Source organism: Melozone crissalis, unplaced genomic scaffold (assembly GCF_028551555.1).
Source record: "Melozone crissalis strain CALT ecotype California unplaced genomic scaffold, PUWL_Pcris_2 ptg000006l_1, whole genome shotgun sequence".
Taxonomy (NCBI): domain Eukaryota; kingdom Metazoa; phylum Chordata; class Aves; order Passeriformes; family Passerellidae; genus Melozone; species Melozone crissalis.
The window spans coordinates 40,977,264-41,000,859 of record NW_026535784.1 but is presented as its reverse complement, the minus strand read 5'-3'; the positions used below and the strand labels follow the sequence as shown (position 1 = coordinate 41,000,859).

The window sequence follows — 23,596 nt, the reverse complement described above, 5'->3', positions numbered from 1 at the left end:
AACAAACATGTTCCAGATGTTGATTAGCCTAATGTTTTTACAGTAAATGCAACTCCTGTGATTACAGCACCATTTCCACCCATAACACTTAAGTGCTAAAGTACTTTCTTTCTTTAACTATTGTAAATGGACTTATATTTATACAGTAAATGCCACTCCTGTTAGCATGGCATCGTCTCCACCTTAAGATTAGCACCTAACTGCTAAACCAGTTCCGTTCTGGAAATAAGAACCTAAGAACTTCTGGTTCTAAATCCACAGTAAGAGACATTTCCTAGAGCGCTGCACGGGATGGGCTTTGTTTGTTGGAGAAATTTTTGTCACGGAATAACGCGACAGCCACTTCGCACATTCCCCGTACGAGCTCTTCCCAAGGGGCACAGCAGCCTCTCTCTCCTGTGTGCATGAAGTGCAGAAGGCGGGGAGGACACGCTCAGGAGAGAACATCTCCGCTCTGCCGCCCGGGCGGAACGCTGCAGCGCAGAGCGGGCGGGCAGCGCACCATCAGCGAGGCTGGAAAAGACCCCTGGGATCATCGAGTCCAACTGTGACCTTGTCACCCAGACCATGGCACCAAGCGCCACATCCAGTGTTTCCTTAAACACCTCCAGGAACGGTGACTCCATTCGCTCCCTAAGCAGCCCATTCCAGTGTCTCATCAATCTTTCCGTGAAGGAATTCCTCCCAGCGTCCAACCTACACCTCCTCCCCTGGCGCAGCTTCAGGCTGTCTCCTTTCGGCATAGCTTAGGGCTATGTCCTCTTGAATGAAGCGAGCTGCGTTCGTGGGCGCAGGGCCGGGCAGCGGGGGGTCGCAGGGACATGGACATGGGCAAGGACAGGGGAGTGGTCATGGGCAGGGATAGGGAGCGACAGGGACACGGACACCGCCGACGGCAGCAGCACAGGCGGCGGCGGCGGAAGTGGCGGCGGCCGCCCCCCCGCGCACGTCACGGCGCGGCGCAGGCGCGCGGCGGGGCTGCCGTGGCTCCCGCTCCCCTCAGCCGCCTCCCTCCTCCCCTTCTTCCCTCCCTCCGGCCGTCCCTCCCTCTGGCCGCCGGGCCGCGGCTCCTCCCTGCACCACCTTTGGCCGAGTCGCGGGAGTGCGCAGACGGCTCAGCTCCTCGGCGGCAGCGGCTTCATCCGTGCCGAGCATCAGTCGGGAAGGCGCGTCTTCCTCCCCTGCCTCCTCTTCTCGCTGCCCCCGAGGCCATGGAGCTGCCCGAGAGCCAGTGCAAGAAAGTCAAGCTGAGCAACAGGGTGCCGAGCTGGGTGAGCGGGCGGGCGGTGCGCCGGGGGGCAGGTGGGCGTGCGGGGGCAGGGGAGCGGGGAGGAGGCAGCGCCGAGCGCCGGGATGATGTGGCAGGGGGCGGCAGCGGGAGCTGGGACGGGGGCTCCGGGCGCCGCTGCCCGCCGGGCCGGGAGGGATGCGGGCGGGGGCGCGGCGGGGCGAGCCCGGTCACGGGGCGGCAGCGCCGGGGGCAGCGCGGCCGGGAGCCCCGCGGGGCGGCTGCGGGGAAGGGCAGGGAGCCCCTCCGGGGAGCACCCGGCTCTGAAGGCTTCATCCCTGCCTCTTCCGCCGCGAGCCCTCGGCTTCCAGCTTTTTGGAAGAAGGAAGACTTAAGAATGCGATGTACAATGTGGCCATTCATAAACCTGAGTTGGCCAGAGACTGGGGTTCTTTGTATAGCGGGTGTTATGTGGAAAACTGTCGAGACTGGGCTTAAAAAAATCTAACCAAAGCCTTCATTCTTGTTCATGAAGATGGGGGAAGATCGGTTTACAGCAAAGACCAAAATGCCGCTATTTAGAAGAGACATTGCAGGCCTTTGAGAGCATTTGATACCTCTGATGATGCAAGACAAGCGAAAAGAAATGGAAAAGAAAATATGATTTCTTTCAATCAATGCTGAGTTGAAACAGGCAAGACATAAGATGCAGAAAAAATTTGATATGAACGTAAGAGTGTAAATCAGTCTTTGAAGTCTTGCTGTGGGTAGTGCAGGCCACAGCTTTCTTGATAAAAGCAGCTGTTGCCTGAAAAACGGGGAAGTTGCTGTCGTAGTTCTGGGTAGATGTTGTGCCTGTCCAAGCCTCTGACACCGTGTACAAGCTCAAACTCGTTCACATAAGAGAGTAATCGGCAATTTACATTCTTTCAGTTTCCACTAGAAAAAAGCAAAATCAGATGTTTAGAAGATAGTGAAATAGACGATGTCTGCGTGGGGTTAACAGAGTGTATGCAAAAGTTACTCTGTATCATTTCCTTCGTCACAAGCAAAGCCAAGATAGCTTTGTCCAAACGGGGGTAATTCCTTAACGGACATTAAGTGTTTGCTGAGTTCAGCTGAGGTTGGCAACCCCCTCTGTGCTACGTGGCAAGCAGAGGAAGTCTTCCACTTCTCCCTTTTTCTTCAGAAGACCTCAGCTGAAATGCTCTCTATAAACCAATAAGCTGCACCAGGAACAAAAGTGCTGCTGATTCACATGCTCCACAGGCAAATGTTCTGGCACTTATGGCTCTGCATCTGTTCAGCTGAGAGCGAAGGCAAAGCAGCTTACCCTAGTGGACTTGGCAGCCCCTAGGACAGTAGGTAGAGCCCTGGCATTCAGAATTTCTCTGTGTGTGTGGTGTGATTCAAAATCCACCTCTGCCTGTGGAAATGCCCTTGTCAAGCCCACCTCTGAGCACAGCAAACAGTTACTCCCCATTTACAGGCACAGCATAGCCACAGACACTGCCATTAAGTGTGGAGAACACGGCTTGATAGGGAGACATGTGGAACACTTTCTTTAGAGTGGCCTGGATTCCTAACATTCCTAACAGCTGTTATGTCAGTTTGCAGGTGACTCAGAATGAGAACTTGCTCCAATTCTTGTTTCTGAGAGCATATTCAGTAGGGTAATTTTGGCTTCATTTTTTATCCATCCCCTCTGAGGCCAGGCAGTGAGTCCCCTCCAGCTCTGGTCAATGAGCTGTCTCTGCTTTTGGTCATACTGGTATGGCAGCAGGTGGCAAGCAAAGACACGCTCCTTAATAATATCTTTAGCACTGAATTTCTTGTATCCACAGTACTGGGGAAGATTCTAGGTGATTATTGCTGCTGTGATCTTTCAAATTGTCCCAACTTTAGAGCACCTGGCAAAGGGGAGCTAGTCTGTGTTGAGAGCATGCATTTGGCAGCTTGGGTGGTGCTTTATGTAGAGGTGTTTAAGTGCCTTATTGTCACTGTGGCAATCTGGTTTCTGGTGGGCTATTGTAAGGATCCAAGTAAGAATTCTTGTTGTAAATGGGAGAAAATGTAATGCTATAGGTTATGGCAGAATATGGATTGGGCAATTATGTGTTTAAAAGAGTAAAATATATTATTGCTCAGGTGTAATTTCTGGGCTTGCCCTTCCTTCCCAAGCACCGTTGTCCTAATCAAAGCACAGATTTTCAAATCAGAATTTGAGAAAGTAGCTAATGGAAGGTATTCCTGACAGATCTTTTAGTCCTGAAATCTCATATAAATATGTAGGTATAACCTCTGTGATAGCTGAATTTTTGTGTTGGAACCATATCTGTTTTTCTTATTTGTGTTTGTATGTAAACAAAAAAGATGGGCACTGCTCCATGTGTTTGAGTTTCTGTTTGGCTATTGAGCAGAACACTTTGCAGGGAATAAAAAGAAAGCTACCAATTGGTTATCAGTACTGAATAATAAATGTCATAAAAATGTGTTGTTATCAGGGAGCCACTGGTTTATAAGAGCCATGGCGAGCAAGTTAACAAATGACCTAAAGAACTTCTGTTAAGACTGGAAGTGAGAAAGGCATTGAAAGTAAGACTGCAATTCAGAGGGAGGCTGCTTGTGTTGCTTTTGCTAACTTATGGTTCTTGGCTTGGGGAACCAACACTGTCATCTTAGAGCAGAAAGATATGGAATTACAGTTTCTTCAGTGTATGTGGTTTATATGGAAACCATGTCTGTTTTCTGATCCTTCCAGCTCCAAGCTGTCCCAAGTTTATGATGCAGCTTGGGGAGTCTCAGCTTGCCATGGAAAGCTTTACTTCCTTCCCCAGAAGAGAGTAACTTGCTTTGTGAAAACTTAAAATTTTATATTGATCGTAGAATTACAATATTTTATTGTTGCTTGGAAGTAATAAGGAATAAATTCAGCTTATGCCAGTGTATATGCCATTTGTCTGTTAACCATAAAACAATTAAGATATAATCTCTTCTTTTGGCTGTCTTATGATCTTGGCATTGCAGCTTGGGTTTGCTTTCCGTCATCTGGTTGCCTGTCTGTGTTCTTGCATCAAAGGTGTTTGGCACTCATAGTCTGATTTGGTTTTGGCAATAAAAAAATTATAGCTGTAACTGGGCAAAACATCAAGAATAATAATAAAAAACCCTATGTCATCTCAGGAAGTCTGTATAAAAAAGTTGACAGAGTTAGTATTTCCTTTTGACCCCCATCATCTTTCTTTCTTTCTTTTGTTCCTATGGTTCCAAGGTGTCTGTAATCATTAATTTCCTTGGTCAACTACCTGCAAAGCTAAAATTTACCTTCATGGCAGGAAAAGTAAACAGCAGGGTTATCCTTCCCTCTTTATCATTGCAGCTCTCCAGTGCCCATCCAAGAAAGGATTTCTTTAGTACCATTTTTTTTACTTCAATACCAAGATATTTGCCTGTTGGAGCAGTTTAGGTTTCTTGTGAGAAATGAACCAGCATGGTGTGGGAGAAGAAAGGAGGGATATATCAGCATTCTCAGCTGACATTACTGCTATAACGAAGCACAATGGACTGAAGCACTATTTCTGTTTCACCTGGCAAAGTAGGAGGGAAAATATTAAGGTGAAGTGTTTGTCTACAGAATGCAGAAGCAGTGTGTTGCAGGGTGGAAGACATTTTTATGGGGATGTCAGAGTGGAAATATCCAATGGCTGTTAAAAATGCAGATAAACCTTGGTGATTAATGCCCTTTTTTTCATTAGCCCCTTTACAAAAATGTAGTGTGTCCTTACAGCAGTGACTACTATAGTGAATGTAATTGGGCTTAGAATTTGAAAATAGCTTTTTCAAAGAGAACTTGCCCATCACACTGTTTTTCTATCCCATGTTTCCTTAGTTTCTTTTCTTTTAACATTATTAGTATAGATCTCCAAAGTGATGCTTTGATATAGTGTAAAAGGAAATGACTGTTCTTTATGTTTGGTACAATTTTGGTTGGTCATTTAATTTCATCAGCTGATAGTCATCAAATTTCATGTACAAGAATGTGAAGACTTGCTAAATAATTCAAGACCACAAACAATATGTGCCAGTGAGTATTTTTTTGTGCCACATCAATATTTGTATTTGTATGTCAGGGATAGTAATTAAAAACTTGGGTTATTGAAGATACAATGTTCAGCTATATATGCTCAGTGGTGTGGGCAAATCATAGGGAAGCAAATTATTTAATAGGAAAGTGAACATAATTCAGGAACTACTTTTTTTTTTTCTTTTTTCAGCAACGGAGAATGACTTGCTAAATTATTAACTTTTTAGAGCACCTCTTTAAAATTGGTTTTCTTTCAGAAGATAAGGGGGATTTGGGTACTGCTTTGCCCAGGATTAGTGCTGAGCTGCCTTGTTTGTGTGCCTGTACACAGGCACAAAAGGTGGGTCAGCTGGTGACTGGCAGGTGTGTTTCTGAGTGCATGCAGACTCTTTGGGCACTTTAACCTTTAGTCTTAGGTGCCTGCTTCTGGAGTACAGGTGGGTTATTGTCCCTCTGCTCAGCTTGCGGGCTGCTCCACTGCACGTGTGTGCCTCATCCTCGAGCAAGGCCTTCTCCTTCTCCTTGCTGTGATTTCTCGTCTCTGCTAAGTAGGCATTAAGAATTTTTTTTTCATAAAAGTTGTGTCTTTTTCATATTTTAAGAATCCCTCCAGCCTACTTCCTCAGGGTTTTGTGAGTTTTTTAAACCTAGTGCAATACCCTGATTAGTTTCATTGCTGCTTTCCTAGTTTCCTGGAAAAGAGAGGAAGCTGATATAACTTATGGAATATGGACTGGAAGAAGTCTCCTTGGATGAGACATTTGACCTCTAATGTACGAGTCTGATAACAGACTTGTTGCCAGGGTTCAAAAGCAAAGCATGTGTGGGTTTATGTCTTGTAAGAGAGCTTACTGAGACACAGTGGCATGGGATTTGTGCTTTGAGACTGCTGTTTCTCCAGTGCCTGGTACAATGCAGTACAACTGCAATTAATGAGAGAGAATGTAGCTATTACTGTGTTAGTTTGAATGACTGTGTACATTCATTATGCACTATATAGCTTTTAATTGAAGCACTTCAATTATTTGTGTTGGTTTTAATTCCACAATTTGCTCACTGAGATCTCCAATTTTATGTACTGCATAATTATTCCTGCTATAAGAAGAAAGATTTTGACTTTTTGACTTTTGGTTTTAGTCAGCTGTATTGCATGCACTTTGTGCACAAACCAGCTTTGTTTTAGGAGATAAATTATTTGAAGTAACATGATCAGCAAGGGTAACGTCATTTTGTATGGCTATAACTTGTTTGCAGATTGTGGTTTCTTCTGGGTTGATATTCAGTGTTCATCTAACTTTAGTTGCTGGACTATCACCACCGAATTACAGAGTTATTGTGTTTAAAACTGACCACAGGTTCTTACCTTGGGCTTCTGTTTGTACTAGCTGTGAGCCCAGCCATGTCTAGAAGTGGGGCATAAAATCACACACCTTCATGATTTCCAAATAAGTTATGGATAAACCTTTGAATAGAAGAATGATGTAGCAGCAGTCCTTGAAGCCACAAGTAGATACCATATTTTTGTTAATTCTGCTTTGTGGTGTCCCTCTCTGGAACTATGAACAGCTCTCTGCTAGTACTCCATAGAGGAAAATAGTCCCTACTTTCTTTTATATTAAATATAATGCATCTTTTCTTTTTCGACTGGCACTGAAACAATGATGAAAGAGAAGGTAGTGGCAATATATTTGCAAGCAAGGGAAGCCAAAGCAGCATTAAAGATACCACTAATCCCTCTCATCCCCTGCCCCCTTCTCCCTTTTTTTAAAGTCCTTTTTTTTGTTTGATTGTTCATGCATGGTCTGACAATCTAAGGTCTTGATCTTTCACAAACAAAGTTCATATAGCCAGATACCATTAAAGTCTGGGATGATGCCAAGGCTGATCTTCCTGTGGGCTCTCTCACTTCAGATTGTGAAATGTGTTTGACAGCAGGCTTATCTTACTGAATTTATTTGTAGAGCAGGTTATTATGCTGAATAGTTTTAAGAAACTCGGTAACCAGCTTTATTTTAATTAAAATTATATTTTAAAACCCCTATCTTTAAAATAATTTTTTTAAAAAGTTCCTTGAAATAATACTTTCTTTAAACATTTAGAATCAATGATAACTATCTCTTGTCTGGAGACTGATGATAGACTGGAGACTGTGCCACACATAAAGACACTTGCTTAACTGAAATTTGGAAGATATGTGCATAGTTTGCAATGAAAAGGCCTCTGAGGAGTTAAAAATGAGCCAAAGAGCCAGTGCCACCAAATTTGACAGGCATGATCTGCCCTTGGTGAAGCCAAGTTGGCAGTCACAAATCACCTCCTTATTTTCTGTGTGTCTTAGCATAGTTTCCAGGATCTTCTGCCCCATGATCTTGATGGGCAGAAAAGAGAGACTGGTGGGTTTGTACTTGTCCAGGTCTTCCTTACTTTCCTATTCAAAAACAGGGTTATGTTCCTCCTTTTTCAATAGAAACTGCTGTGGCTTCTCAAATATGGTGGATCATGACTTAGACACATCCTCCACCACCAGTTCACTAAGGAGCTATCTCATCAGGTCCCATGGACCTGTGCACCTTCAGGCTCTGCAGATGGCCTCAAATGTGGTCTTCTACCTTGGGCAATGGTTCTTCATTGTCCCAGTCCCTCCATTTGCCTTTCATGACTTGGGTGGTGTGACTCGAGCACTTGTCAATGAAAATTGAGGCAAAAAATGTAATTGACTACCTCAGCCTTTTCCATGTCTCTGGTAGCCATGTCTCCCTTTTTCATCCAGAGAGAGCCCACATTTTCCATAGTCTTCCACCCTCTATAGGATTCCTTGTAGTGCTGGAGTTTGTCCGGGAGTTCCTTGTTCATCCATGCAGGTTTCCTAGCTGGTTTGGCCTGGCTTCCTCTTCGTTGTGATGAATCACTCCTGAGCTTGGAAGAGAGGGTCCTTGAATATTAACCAGTTTTCTTGGGCCCCTGTTCCATTAAGGTCTTTATCTTATGGTGCTCTACCAAGCAGATCCCTAACATTACTTGAATAGAAGTCAACTCAAGCAGCTCTAGCAGTTTCTCTCTCTTTTTTATAGTTCATTTTTCTTAAGCAAGTTTTATTTGAAAGTAGAAGTTGATTAACCTGTCCATCCCAAGCTTCACTGAAGTAGCCCAAGGGGTGTGGTTGTCTCTGGCCGACTGTTCTAACTTCCTGTGCTGCCTTTGATCCCTGCTGGAGCTGATGGAATCAGTATTGGTTTTACTTCCATTTTTCTGTCCTTGAGTCTTTCTTTGTGCCTGTGGATGAATTTGTTTGCTTTGCCAACTCACCCTTTATCAAAGACTTAATCGACTTCTTCTTTTCCAGGGAATGCAAAGGGCAACCAATGTTACCTACCAAGCTCATCACGTCAGCAGGAATAAGAGGGGCCAGGTGGTAGGAACAAGAAGTGGTTTTCGTGGATGCACAGTCTGGTTAACAGGTACAGCCATGGATTTCTGAGGATCCTTTCATTTTAGTTATTCCTTTGAAAAGCTACTTAGCTGTAGCTCTTTTTTGCATGCAAAGTTGAATGTTTGTGAAATCTAAGACCTTGATGCAATTTTATTACTATTTTTAGGTAGACTAGCAGGAAATTGCTCTGGGACAAATAGTAACTTGAGAATATATTTTGTTCAGTGCTCTGAGAGGGTTGTTTTTTTGATACTGTCTGCTACTTAATTCTTGTTTCCTTTGTGTGTCTTGCTTTTTTTCCCCCATTCTTTTTGTTTTAACCAATTCTGTCTCTTTGTACTGTCCATTTTATCTATCTAGAAATGAAATGCAACACAGCTTTGTTTTTGTAAGAGTCTGTGCTTCTGGATCTTTTCTGTAAAAGCCTCTTCTCTTTGGATTCTTATTGTCTCCTTGGTTTGAAATAACATTTCAACATAAACCTGTGCCATTGGACAGCAATTGCATGTTTAGGCAATGCATACTGGCAGTTGGTTTTGAAGTCAGCTCTGTGGGACTTTTTTTTGTATACAGAGAAGATAAATACATTCTGGAAGACATTTTTTATTTTGTAACAGTGAGGAAATTTTTCCTGTCTTTCAAAGTTTTTGGAAGCTTTAAAATATTCCCTGTAAAATTGTTTTTTTTTTTTTTTAATTTTTATTTTTAGTTAATCTGGTAATTTAAAAAAATAGCAAAATATATAATTTAATTGGCTTGTAAACATTTAGAACATTGTTGTATTGCAACATAAAAGATAAAAAGTATTCGGGAAACTTACTACATTTACATTAAGTAAAACTGATTTCCATTAGTGTTAGTAAATGTGTGTGAAATGTAAAGCAGTCATTATTAACAAACTGCTAAGAGCCATTCCAAGCAGATTTGCTTGCTGTCATGTATTTCTTTGGGAAAAGAATGGAGCCCTTTCTCTCCCTCTTTGCATCACACAGCTCCAGCCTGTCTCAATGCTTGAATGATCTGGTGGGCTGCCTTTCTGTTTCTTCTAGTAATTCATTAATCTAATTTTGAAAAAGGTCATGATAAAAATGTGTTCTCAGTTATCTGCATGGCAACATTTTCCAGTCAATGTTCTTTTTAAACAAATGTAATCTTAATGTTCAATTCCCTTTTTTTTCAGGAAGGAGGGTGGTGGTAAGATATCAAGTATATGTGTGGGAAGCTAGGTTTTTGAAGATGTTCGAGCAGTAATGTGAAAGGGTGAAAAGGACTGTAGGCATTGAAGTAAGCAATATTAGCCATTCTAGAACCATGCAAACATGAGTCTCAAAATTCTATTAGGTAATAGAATAAAAGCTGAAATATTGGGACACTCCAAGACTCTCTCACATTGTCAGCACTCATGGAGTTGGAGTGTATGGAAAGATCTTTCAGGGATTGCTTTTCATTTTTCAAGGTAACCCTTATTGAGAGCTCTTTTTTAATGAATGTTGAGTCAGAGGGTCCTCATAAAGAAAACTGAGGAATTTAGGAAAAATGTGGAAAACCATTACTTTCATGTCTAAAATAATATGCAATTTTTAGAGTGTAAGTTATTTTAAAGACTTGTCAGCTTGAGGAATGTTTTTAAATACGTTAATGTATAACCTTAACTTTTGCAATTCATTGCATGTTGGAGACCAAATGATGTGTGAAAAGACAGATCGTGTGAGTGAATAGCAAGCTAGATGTGGGGACAAAAATGGCAAGCCAAAGACCTCAGTGAGAAGTAAATGAAGAAGTTGCTGAAATCTTCTTTTGGATTGTTGTGCCTATTTTCTGTGATGGGGGTGTACGTAACTGCTGCCAAAAGAAGACCATTCTGTTTCCTGCCTTGTGTTCCTTCTCTTGCATAGCACAAGCTGTACCTCTTGCCCAACTCAACACTGAGCTGATTTAACTTAGGAAATCATCAGTGAGCTTACCACAGCCTCCTCCCAGATACACAAGAGGGAGAAAACCCTTTACTTTACTCTCTCTTTACCTATTGTCTGTGTAAAAGCCACTTGGCTTATATTCCAAGTAAGCTTATCCAGAAGGCATTGCTGCTGATGCCTGTCACTTTGGGATTTTCACGATGCACATGTACTACAACTTGCCTTAACTTGTTCCTATGCTTATATATTTATATTATTATTGACTATTTTAGGTCTGTCTGGTGCTGGGAAGACCACAGTGAGCATGGCACTGGAGGAGTATTTAGTGTGCCATGGTATTCCGTGCTACACTTTGGATGGTGACAATATCCGCCAAGGCCTTAATAAGAACCTGGGTTTCACACCAGAAGATAGAGAGGAAAATGTGCGTCGTATTGCTGAAGTTGCTAAATTGTTTGCAGATGCTGGTTTGGTGTGCATTACTAGCTTCATCTCTCCTTATGCTCAGGTAAGTGTGAAAAACATCTAGATGAAGTGTAGGGAAAATGCAAAATATCATTCAGAATCCTAGTTACAGAAATAATTTCTGAGTGTAGCCAGAATCTAATACTTACTTGGTTGTTTGGTTTTTTTTGGTGGTGTTTGTGCTTTATGGAGGTAATTGCTCCAAACAGAAATATTAGTTTAAAATATAAAATGCTGACATTAGTTCTCTAACTGGAACTATCCTTCAGTCCATTAGACAGAATTATTACTCTTAATAGTACAAACAAGCTCAAGTGATGTTCCAAGAAAGACTCTTAAAATTGCAATATCTTGTTTGATCCATGTAGATTCCAGTACTTTTTAAATATGAAGACTAGGTGTACACTTAACCTGAAGGCTTAGATAAATTGCTTTTAAAAGCAATTTCCCTTTTAGTGAATGAATGATGAGAACTTTATTTTTACCAAGTGACTTAAGGGAAAAGTGTTTTAATTGCCTGTAGGTTCTTTTTACTTTATTTCATGTTGTGTATACAATATGACATTTATTTAAAACTTAAAATTAATGTAAATCCATGTTCACATTGTTGTGTGAAGACTGTTTTCACCTGTACATAAGAACCTGGAGGGGAGAGACAAAAAGGATGTGTGAACACCCAAGTTTCTTGAAGAATGACCCAGGGACTTTAAGCTTAGGTGTTTCACAGCATGAGGATGTGTTATTTCTTTGGTTAGAGTGGTGCAAACACTTCTTCTGATAATAATTTGGGGAACTCAAATTCTACAGTATAACAGAAGTCTCTAGCTATGAGAAAAATAACTAATGAACATTATTTAGTAAGAGAAGATTTTAGTGGATTTTGGAAGAATTTTTTTGTGCTCTCAGTGAAAGTCACCGATATTGTTCCAATGCTTGGCAAGCCATAAAAAGAATACGATAAAATAATGCAAATAATACAATATTTTGACTACACAAGTCTTGTCAGATTAAGGGATGTAGGAAAGACTGGTACTTGGGAGAGAAGGGTGGTTATAACAAGAGCAGCAGATAACACCTCCTCCCTGCTGTACTCAACTAGGCAGATGTTATTCTTCAGACATATATGTATGGATATAGAAAAACCCTGCATTCTATTGGCTGGGTTTGGTTGTGGGTTTTTGTTATAAATCAAGTTTAATGTAAAATATCTCACATCTTCCTGTCAGCTTTTACCATGTGATGTACTGTAGCCAAAGTGATGTACCTTGCAGGGCATCAGATAATCAAATCACATTTCTCTTCTGAAACTTTGAAAGCTTGTTTACATTGGGCTGTCATCTTCTTTAAAATGATTTTCAAAGGCAAAAACCAGTAAAAATATATGGGGGCAACCTCTTAGATTTTTTCTTCTGTTCTCTTGCAGGATCGTAATAACGCCAGACGAATTCATGAAGGGGCAAGTTTGCCTTTTTTTGAAGTATTTGTGGATGCTCCATTGCATGTCTGTGAGCAGAGAGATGTTAAAGGACTCTATAAGAAAGCCAGGGCTGGAGAAATTAAAGGTGAACCTAGATGTAATCACATCCTTTCTACAGAAGTGTAATTATTGGTGTAATTAGTGAACCATTGGTGTAATTTGACTCCAGATGAGTGGATGTGCTCAAGTCTATCACCCTTAAAAAGAGCATGGATTCAGGACAGGACTGGGAAGAAAATTGGAATTAACTTCTAACTCATGGAACTAAGTAGCTAAGTGTGTAGGACAGTAAAAGGGAGGAAGTGGCTAACCACAGATAGAAAAAGCCTTGAGCACATTAAAGGTTGCAATAGAAACCACGTGATAATTGAGTAGTCTGTGTCCTTTGTGTGTGCATTTACCAGTTGAAAAGAGCCTAATTCTTTCTAAAGTCTTTAAAGAATTGCATTCATAAAACCTGCTAGTTTCTTCTAAAAAGTAAAACATGGCCACTGTCACCTGTAAAGACCAGTAAGAGCACTTCTGAAGATACTAACTTTTAAATCTGCGTTCTAGTCTAGTGCCCATGAACATTATTTCCTATTCCCAGCCTCAGGTCAAGATTTAAGTATAACCTGCAGTAAAAAAAGCTTAGCTGTGCAATCATTCTTTGCAAATATTGTTTCAAGTGCTGCTTTACTCTGTTATGTTATAGTTTCACAAGCCGATGATAGATAGCTCTGTATTTAGTAGCAAAGCAGGCTTTTGAAGTAATCACTTCTGGGGGTGGAGTTTGCAGATGCTGTATGAATTCACTTTAATCAGAAATGATACAAAATTCAAGAAATCGAAGACATTCTGTGTGAGTGGTTGCTTGATACTTCTAGTGCTACAAAATATTTCATACAAGCACCAGGAATAAATAAAGCTGAACAAAGATTTGTTCAAAGTCAAAGCAAGATGGCTTGAGCTGACATGATACAAAGATACAGTTCTGTACAGAATCCTTATTTGTGCCTATTTTGTGAACATCCTTAGTATTTTGTTAATTTTACAAGCCACATAATGGAACTGTATTCCTGAAGAAGTGGTTGTGAAGTAAACAGTGCCTGAGTAAGATACAAGTGGGTGTAGCAGTGACTTTGTCTTATGACCTGTCTGATATATGAAGGATGAAAATTAAAACAAACTTGCCAATTCATAAGGAAAGTGAGCAACTGTTATTATGTTTTCCTCTGGAAATGGTAGTGAGACATTTTCTTTGTCTCATGTTCCCACTCCTCCAGTAATCAGATCCTTATAAAGTATACAGGTTTTGGAAAAGGTACCAGCCTTTCCTTATTACATGAGGTACTGCAGTAATTGATATTTTTCTTAGAGGAGGAACAAAACTACTAATTTTGAGGGTATTTAAATCCAAAGGGAAAAACTGGAGTGCTAATGTTTGCATTTGCATTTGTGGAGGATGCAGGTGTTGAGTTGCTGAAGCCCAGCTGATATTCCTGATGCAGATGTGACTTATAGTGCTTATACTCTTTGCCTTTGGGCTTGATTTTTCCTTGTTTATGCATGGGTGGTAGAATCTCCACAATTTCAAAGCAGGTTGCAAGCTAAGTAGGCCAGAACAAGTGTCACTGGTAGCTTGTACAGTCTGTGACAGCTATTATAATAAACACAGTCATCAATCTTACATTAGCAGCTATCTTGAGATGAGTATATTAGCTCAACTAATGTAAAAGGTGTTGGAATTCCTTACTTCAGAGTACTGCTTGGTGGTATGAGTGTGAATTTACATATATGCTGGATGTTTGTAATATTTTTTCATCCTTTATTTATTTTTTTAAGAGTAACAATCAGATGATAGCATGACAAGCTCTGAGCTGATGTGCACAGTTCTTCTGCCAGTGCTCTTTTTTTAATTCGCAGTAAAAATCAGATAGCTTCACCAACAAATAAGTGCTTTGTATGTACTGCAGAATGCTGATGTTTGATGCTGTCAGATACTATGATTAGCAAAGAAGATAAAGAAAAAACCTGCTGATTTCCCTAAGAATTCCTGTATTAAGGAAGCCAAAACTCCATGTTCCTGCCTGTTGTGTTCATTTATATATAGAAAACTGCCTGTGAACAGCATTAAAGTGATGTCATCTTTTGGAGGAAGTCACCTAATATTTTTGTTTTATGTTCTGTAGGTTTTACTGGGATTGACTCTGAGTATGAAAAACCAGAAGCCCCAGAGCTTGTGCTGAAAACTGATTCCTGTGATGTGAATGATTGTATACAACAAGTTGTGGAACTTCTTCAAGAAAGGGTGAGCAGAAATGGAGACATATCTTAGAAACGTTTTTCCCAAGTATTTGTACGCGCAATCTGAATATAAGTGCTGGGAAAAACAAAGACAGTTTTTGACACATAAAGGCTTATGCATCTTTGAATTCAAACTTTTAAACTTGTCTTATTGTGTGTTTCCTTTTTAAGTATAAACAATGCACAGCATTGATCTCCAAGTGAAATAAGATTTGGTCAAGTGGAAAATTAATTTGTGTCAATAACTGTAGAGGAGGCTGTCTCAATTGCTACAGAACCAACAGTGAATGCTGACTTAAAAATGCTAGCAACCAATTTTAAAGAGTCTGAATTTTTACATTGTCTCAATAATGTACAAATTAATATATACTGCACATGTGAAGAGACAGGAGTGCACTTACAGAGTGATTTGATCTCACTTAAATAGGGGCTGCTGTGCTTGTGTCTGCTTTCCCTTGTTTCCACTGTTTTTCTTGTACGAGTAAAAGTACTCCTGCAATTGTGTAATGACCAGCTCAGAAAGCTATCTTCTTCTGACATGGCTGAGTTGAGTTTATGGTTCATAGCTTCTGAAAAGGTAGATCTCTTTCCTTGTTCATGCCTGCAATCAACACCATCCCTTTTGAAGTCTCCAAGCCTTCTCTTGTTGCCTGATGAGTAGATTTGGCTCATTACCCAACCTAAAAAAACCTCACCCCCAACAAATGCCGCATGGAGAACAAAACAAACAGACAAAAAACCCCAAACCCAACACTAAAAGTGAAGGCAGTAAAGAGATGGCTTTATCCTCTTGAAACCATACCCCCAGAATTTGCTAGTCCTCATGTAGAAGAAATGTGTTTCTTTACATTCTTATCTATAGTCAGTGGTTAGTGGATGATATTCCAGATAACTATTTCTTTTTAACTGACATACTCTTGCAGATAATAACTCATGTTTTTTTATGTGAGTTGGATGTTCTGGAAGTTTTGGGTATAGACAGTAGTTTGAGTAAATAAAGCTCTATTAAGTGTTGAAGTTGATACAAGTAAACAAGCTCACCATGCAGCTGGTACGAGTTAATTTTAACCCTCTGTGTAAGTACAGCTCTGGAGAGATTGTACTGAAATTTTCAAGAAAATTCCTCAAGGATGACTGTTTGCTTGGGGTTGCTCAGGAGATAAGACTGGGCAGAAAACCATAAGATAATTTTTGCCCAAATCCCCATCTGAATAATTTTTTGGAAGAAAATAGGAGAGCTGTGTAGGAGTCCCACCTATGAGAGGTGGCAGTTCCTGACTGGGGGGGCCCTGTGCCTCCTGCTCAGAACAATTCATAGTTATAGAAACCTATGTCACATGTGCCAAGATAATGATTCCTGAGGGCTTGCATTGGTACACAGTGCTGACTGCTGGCTCCTAGCCCAGTCAGCTTTGTTTAAGGCACATCTAGCACTTTTTTCCTCTTCTTTGAAGATAACAGTATAATGAATGGCACAATACTTTAGTGGCTGCTTAGTTCTGTGGGACAGTGAAGTCGAGGCAAGGCTTAAACAGGCACGTCTTGGTTTTAGACCATATTAATGCAGTGCATTATTGAGAATATGATTTCTGTAGATTTCCTGTAGTTTGAATAAGAAGGCTGAAGAAGGACTTTTTATAAGGGCATTTAGGGAGAGGGCAAGGCTTTAAAGTGACAAAAGATAGTTTAGATATCAGGAAGAAATTAATTACTGTGAGCCTGGTGAGACACTGGTACAGGTTGTCCAGAGAACCTCTGGATGTCCCATCCCTGGAGGTGTTGAAGTCCAGGTTTGATGGGGCTTTGAGCAACTTGGTCTAGTGGAGGGTGTCCCTGCCCATGGCAGGGAGATTGGAACTAGATGATCCTTAAGGTCTCTGCCAACCCCAACCATTGTATGCTTCTATGATTCTATGAAATAAATTGTTCAGCATTATAAAAACGTTTTTCAGCATTATGGAAACGTGTGCTTGTGCTGCAGAGAAGACTACCTACATGCTCTACTGTAAATAACAAGGGCATAGCCAGGAGCTCAGGAGAAGCAATTTTGCCATTTTATATGGCACTTGTAAGACCTTGTGTGCATACATTGTCTGGGTTTGTGCCCTTCTCCTTCACCCAGAAGAAAACAGACATTGATGTGCTGCTGTGAGCTGAGCAGAAAGTCACCAAGATGGTCAGAGGCTAGAATATGTCACTGCACAAGGAGAGGCTGAGAGGAAGTGGATTTGTTCAGCCTGGAGAAGGCTAAAGGAGTTCTTGTTGCAGTTTCTATCATCCAAGTCAGAGAGTATAGGAAAGACTGATGAAGACTTGTTTTAGAGATGTACAAGTATAGGATGAGGGGCAGCACACATGAGATAAAATATGGGAGATTAACATTAGGCGTAGGGGAGCAAACCTTTTGCTATAAAGATGGTCAATTATTAGAACAAGTTACTTTGAGTGTTTGGGGATGCTCTGTCTTAACATCTCTGTCTTAGAGATGTTGAATTCTTAATTGGCCTGCTGTAGTGGGACCAGTTTTGAGCAGGAGACTGGACTAGATGATTTCTGGAGACAATCAGCATCAGCAAAGAACCCACCACCCCAGTGTGAGGAGGCACATTTCCATCATGCATCTAGCTTATTTTTTTATTATTTTGTCATTTTTTATATGAATGCCTTGTGAAATAACAAATATTGTGGAATATTCTTTAATTTGTCCTTTGGTAGAATTAAGCTTTCTGTAAAACCGATGCCTCAGAATGGTCACTAGATGGCTTGCTAGCCTAACATTTTCCTAATTCCTAAAATTCATGCAGTTTAAAGATGCATGGATTCCTTTTGTTGCTGGTTTTCTTGTTTTGTTGATGTTTTTGTAATCTAAGTTGATGTTTTAAGTACCACTTTCATGTGTGCAAGGGAGTCTAGGTTTAGTAGTCCTACAAGTTCTCCAAATGGCAGACTCAGTTGCTAGAACTGTCTTCAAGCTGTTTACATTTGTATAATGAAGTAGATTGTTGACAGAAACTGCATTGTGAAACCTTTGTTCTGCCCATTAGTGGGACACTAAAACCAAGTTAATACTTGAAGAGATCTTTTTAATAGGCACGTTTATTTTAAGCTATTAATGGTTTGTAAAATTAGGACATCCTAGCCTGGTAATGAGCCAGGGTCCAGAGGGAAGTCTGTGAGGCAGCTTAATGTGCTCTCCATCATTACAGTGTTGCTTACAGGAGACAATACCTTCATTTGATTCTGGGGTTGTTTTTGTGACAGGAGTCTGCTGCAGCTCTCCTGGGCTGTGATGCTGCTGCTCAGGCAGAGAAAACAAAAGGCTGATTTTGCTTAACTTACAATGTATTAAAATCTGCTTCCAAAGTGATGTCTGATATGTAATGGACCAAGCTTTTCCTTATCAAACATAATTTCTAAGTGCTAGTTTAATTTGTCTTCGTTTGATGCGTCTTTGAGCATATGAATTATGCAACAGGCAGTGAAACTCATCACATCTTGATACTCCCTTAGTCATTTTATCTCTCACTTGTCAGCCTATTCTACTGCCTTTGTTTTACTTTCCGTGGAGGTAGTGCCGAAGGTCTGATAAATGCATTAAAATTCCTGAGTTAACCTTGTGTTTTCTGCAAGCATGCCTATTTATTCTACCCTGCATATACTGGAGAAGTCAAGATAATTTAATTATTGTTTGTTCTCTAAGGGTGAGCTTTTTTCTCCAAAAGTAAAGCATTATTTTACAAAGGTTTCTCAAACACTAAAAAATGTGTTTTAAAAAGAATAGTCAGCCTCTTTTCACTGATTTTTTGCTACTGAATATCACTGGAACATTTGACTGGGTTTTGACATATTACACCATCCTTTGCTGGAGGAGACTCTTAACAGTTTTATCATGATGACCTTCTCTCTTCTTTTAATTATGGTTTTATCTTTGTTGATCTCTTCCAACAAGTTTAAAGTCTTAAGCATTGTGGAGTGATAATATCTTGTTTAATACACTGAAGAGCACTGAATTTTTTTTCAAATAAAAATATGTTGGTTATAGAGCTAGATTTTGGTTCGTTGCATATATATGCACAGATGATGTCACATTTAAATATTCTAAGAGTTAGGATATAGATGAAAATACTGGTGTTACGGCATTAGCTGTAGGTAATACTTTTAATGTGTACTTCTGTATTAATTTTCAGTAGAGAAGGAGCTTTATGTATTTTGCCTTCATGTTGCCATTTCTAATGTGTCTTTTATAGTGAATAACTAAAAATCATAAATGCTTAGTCTCTAAATCTTTTCTTACTACTTCAGCATATGTAAAAGCATTGAGTCTGCCTTCTACTGTAGATAATGTAGGCATTAAGAAATCATAAAAACTTCATTCAATGCAATAGTTAAATATTTACTAGATAAATGTTATATGGGTTACTTAAGGTTTAGAAAAAAACCTCTTGTCAGAATGTTTCACTTTAGCCAGTCTGCTGGCTTGAGTAACCAACAACCAACCAACCAACTTGGAACAGTGCTGGCTTTTAGATGAGTAAAAATTGCATAATTAATAAATTCTTACTGCTGTCTAGTGCAACATTAGAATTTTACTTCTTGATGTGTGTTCAGTGCCTAAGAGGCATTCTGAGCAAACATTAAATTCTGTTTATTCCTTCTATACAGGACATTGTACCAGTGGATGCCTCTTATGAGGTGAAAGAGCTTTATGTGCCAGAAAACAAGTTACAGTTGGCCAAAACTGATGCTGAGTCTCTGTTAACCCTGGAAATAAATAAGGTATTGTGTGTTCAGCTGTCTCATTGCTGCAGTTGAAGGACAGTCTGATCTGTTGCTTAGTGTAAATAGATGCAGCAGAAATACTTGCACTGGTTACAGAATACACCTTGATAGACTTTTTCCCTCTTTCCCTGTGTGAAAGCAACAGCATCTGTGGTTTCTTTGTTTACTTACCAGAGATAATACATCTTCATACTTTCATGAATAATGTCTGGTATAATGTTACTTAGTTTATCCCCACCCTGGAGCAAAAATCTACAGTGATTTCCTCCCACGCTCCCTCCAGATCCATGGATGAAACCACGCCTGGAATGTCTTGTATGAGAAATTGTTTCTAGAAGTATTGCTTCTTTTTTTTTAGTTTACTTACATAAACCATTTTGTTGTGAATTGTAATTGCCTAGAAATATAGGGGAAATCAATTACTACTTCTTGATTCTTCCTGTTGGTAGCCTTCAGCTGAACAACATTAACTTTTAATATGTGTACCAAACTCAAACAATTGCAAAGACCAGATCTAGTTTATTGCTTTTTTTGCTGATTAGAGCATACTTGTGCTGTGTTTCTAGTTTCCAGCAGAGAGAATATAGAAAAGCATGGAACAACTTGATCAGCCCTATTCTTATTTTGGTTAAATACATTATTTTTCAACTCAGAGCAATTAGATGAAGCTGCTTCTGGCTGTGTTTTTCTTCTACCTTATTCATTTTTCTGTGTAACTAAGCCTAAACACAGATACAGTGCATGAGTTTTTGCACTGGCTTTTTGATGGCATTACTAGAAGTTAAAGCTAAGCATTTGATCTAGGAGCTGGCTAAGCTCAGAGTTCAGCATCTATTGTGAGTAGACCTTGAAGGATTGAGGCGACATACTAAGCATTGAACTAGGTAATTTAAAAATTTTCTTGGTCTTCTACTAGTAATGAATATTGATACTTCCTTTCACATTTTTCTATTTTTTTCCACATACATCTGTTTAGAACTATTAATTGCTTTGTTGAGGAATAAATACTTAAGGTCACCATTATTAAACTTCAGTAGGGTCCCTTTCTAAATTGCTCCTTATCTAGAAAAACAAATAATTTCTCCCTCTACCCCCAACCTGGCTTGTTAAATATCAATCAAGATTCTGATGTGACTTTGGGAATAAATTGTGTTTTGTACTTGCCTCAGTATAATTAAACAGTGTAATAAAATTAGTCATGCCCTTTGCAAAAGAGACTTGCACAAGCAAAGCCTGTCCTTGTCAAAAACTTGACCAAGTCTTAGAAATGCACATGCAGAAATAATGGAGACCACACACTAAGTCATAGTGTGACTGAGTGCTAAGGAAGGAAATTCTGAGTAAACTGATATCTCCTGCTAAAACAACTACTAGTCCTGAGAGAATTTTAGTTCTGGATTGTCTCACTAGTTTATGAAAAATAATTATTTCACATTTCTTTAAAGATTAGACCTCTTAATATTTACCTTCATAATTCTGATTTTTTTTTTAGTGCTAATCATATATATTGTTATTACTTTTTCTTTTTCTTTTTAACATCTTTGTTATTTTACTTTGTTAGATAAAAGCAAGTGGGATTCTTTAATTTTACTAAGATAAACTTTATCAAGATTTATAAATAAAATTTGTTGTTGTGTGTTTGTTGTTTTGGTTTTTTTAACACATGGAAATTTGATCCAGTGTAGAGACTGGGAAATAGCCAAAAATATGAACAGTGAGGAACAAGGTTTTTATTCCTTACTTGTAGAAACTTTGAATTATTTGTGATTAAAAATGGTAACACTGAGAAATCTTCCATTTGTACTGTCCTGCATTTTAGAATTAAAGCATGATCTATTATGATTAATACCTGATGCCAGTAATTAAGCAGCAACTTTTATCTGCTCTAAGTCTATCTCTTCATTTCTTTACAAGGTGGATATGCAGTGGGTACAAGTGCTAGCAGAAGGTTGGGCAACACCCCTGAATGGCTTTATGAGAGAGAGAGAATACCTCCAGTGCCTTCACTTTGACTGTCTCCTTGATGGTAGGGTAAAACACACCATTTGTAAAACTGAGCAAACTAATCGTACTTCCAAAATATTTTTGATGCTTTGCTTTCTAGTGGTGGTGTGGTAAAACATTATCAGGCTTGTGCAAAACTTCGGATCTGGGATAAGGGAATAGAATATTATAAATAACCAGTTTTAAATGTGATGGTTTTATTCTTTTTATACCTACCATCATATTAGAATTTGAATATTTTGTCTTTTTGCCTTTACAATTTTTTTTTCAAATATCTTAATTTCTGAAAAACATTTAATTCTAAAATGCATACTTCTAATTTGTTCTGAAGAAATTTATCTTGCAATTCCAAATTCTAATTTAATTCTTGTTTAGCTCTATGACCAAAAGATTTGTTTTGTATTAGTAATGAAGGAAAGGACAACAAACTGACTTGGGTGCTGGAGCTGTTGCAAGTGTGAAATCAGAATCTGAGTATGAACAATTGTCACGTGTAATTGAATTACTGTAATTTCCAGGGATTATTTAAATGAATAAATTTTATTTTGCATTACCAGTTGGCTAAGAACTTTGTTAAGATAGTAAGTCATAACATCCTCACATTTTGGAGTTTCATTGTGATCCTCTGTCATTTTTCATTTATTCCTCTTTCAAGGCTGTTTTACTCCAGCCTTTTTAAAGCCTATATTCATGCTTCCTTTTGCATCACTCTTTTCTTGCTAGAGACCAAATAGCAGAACAAAAAGAAGTTGCTTTTCTCTCAATTCTGTAATACAGAAATATGTCATCCTTCTTAAATTTCCTAATTTCCTTTTGTCTAGGTATGATCCCAGACAGCATAATGCCATCCTGTTACTTGGCAGTATAATTTTGGGCTGCTAGTTTTGTTCTCATTTCATTTGCCTTCTGTACATCCACCCAGGTGAAAAGTCCTCTGCAGATGATATGCAATGCATTCAACTGCTAAAATAGCTTGTAGGTCCTAGTCCTGTCCTGTAATTTTCTGTAAATCAGGATTTTTATAAAGCATTTAAGACCTTGTATGGGTGAGTGTTTCAGATATAACAATGTAACAATTTTTTAAACTTCTTTTGCTGTTCTTTTGAGTATTTCGTCTGTGCTACAAAAAATACAAGTAATGAAAAATAGCAACTTATTGATGGAAATAATTTTCAGTCCTAAGCTCAGATAAAACCATTATGTTCCTCTAAATGTCCTGCTCCTGATTTCCTCTTTTTAGGGATCTACTACAGCACTTGCATATGGAAATCTTTTTAGAAAAATGTGATTGCCTTAAAGCTGCTTTGCTAGTTGCAGCAATGGCAACAGTTAAGTCAAAACAACACTCTCAGAGTTTCCTCCTTGCTTGTATGTTAGTTCTGGGTCCTACAGCAGCAGTCATTTTGCAGGGCTTTGATTCTGAAGAGAGGGAAATGGTTTATTACCTGCAGTGCATCTCATCCTTTGGGCTTTTAAAGCAGTGTTCGTACTGACTGACTTCTGAGCTGTGGAGAGCAGTGCAGATGTGTTGATAGTCTCCCTTTAAAGATTAAGTTGTCTGGAAAAGTGTCATCCTGACATTGTGCTCATCTGTGATTTAACAGACTTGCTTCACTGCCTTGCCTCAGTTTCTTATTTGTGCAGTTGCTGAAGAAAAACGTAGAAGATATTATGTATTTATTTGTTGGTTATGGACAAAATAATCAACAGGTTTGACATCTCTTCATACATTGAAATAGTTATTTACTTGATGCAAAGCAAATTTTTATCCTTTTTGGGGTGTCAAACCACTCTGTGTGACTGCTGCCAAATTCAGTTTTATGACCTAGTTGCTTTGAAAATAACTGGGCACCAAGACTGAATTTAGGAGGAGATGCACAGCATGCATTATATATTTTGCATTATAAAAGAAGGGGGATCTATTTTT

General features: G+C 39.3%; 1 protein-coding gene across 1 annotated transcript in view; it reads left to right on the top strand.

Annotated features, from left to right (window-relative positions):
• The first annotated feature begins 983 nt into the window (after positions 1-983).
• Positions 984-23,596, top strand: part of PAPSS1 (3'-phosphoadenosine 5'-phosphosulfate synthase 1) — a 40,159-nt gene continuing 17,546 nt past the window's right edge. Inside the window, exons 1-7 of the mRNA XM_054295541.1 lie at positions 984-1,271; positions 8,656-8,770; positions 10,931-11,166; positions 12,547-12,685; positions 14,772-14,890; positions 19,549-19,662; positions 21,580-21,691. Of these exons, the coding sequence (XP_054151516.1) occupies positions 1,212-1,271; positions 8,656-8,770; positions 10,931-11,166; positions 12,547-12,685; positions 14,772-14,890; positions 19,549-19,662; positions 21,580-21,691 (895 nt within the window). The 5' untranslated portion in view covers positions 984-1,211. The remainder of the gene's footprint in view (positions 1,272-8,655; positions 8,771-10,930; positions 11,167-12,546; positions 12,686-14,771; positions 14,891-19,548; positions 19,663-21,579; positions 21,692-23,596) is intronic.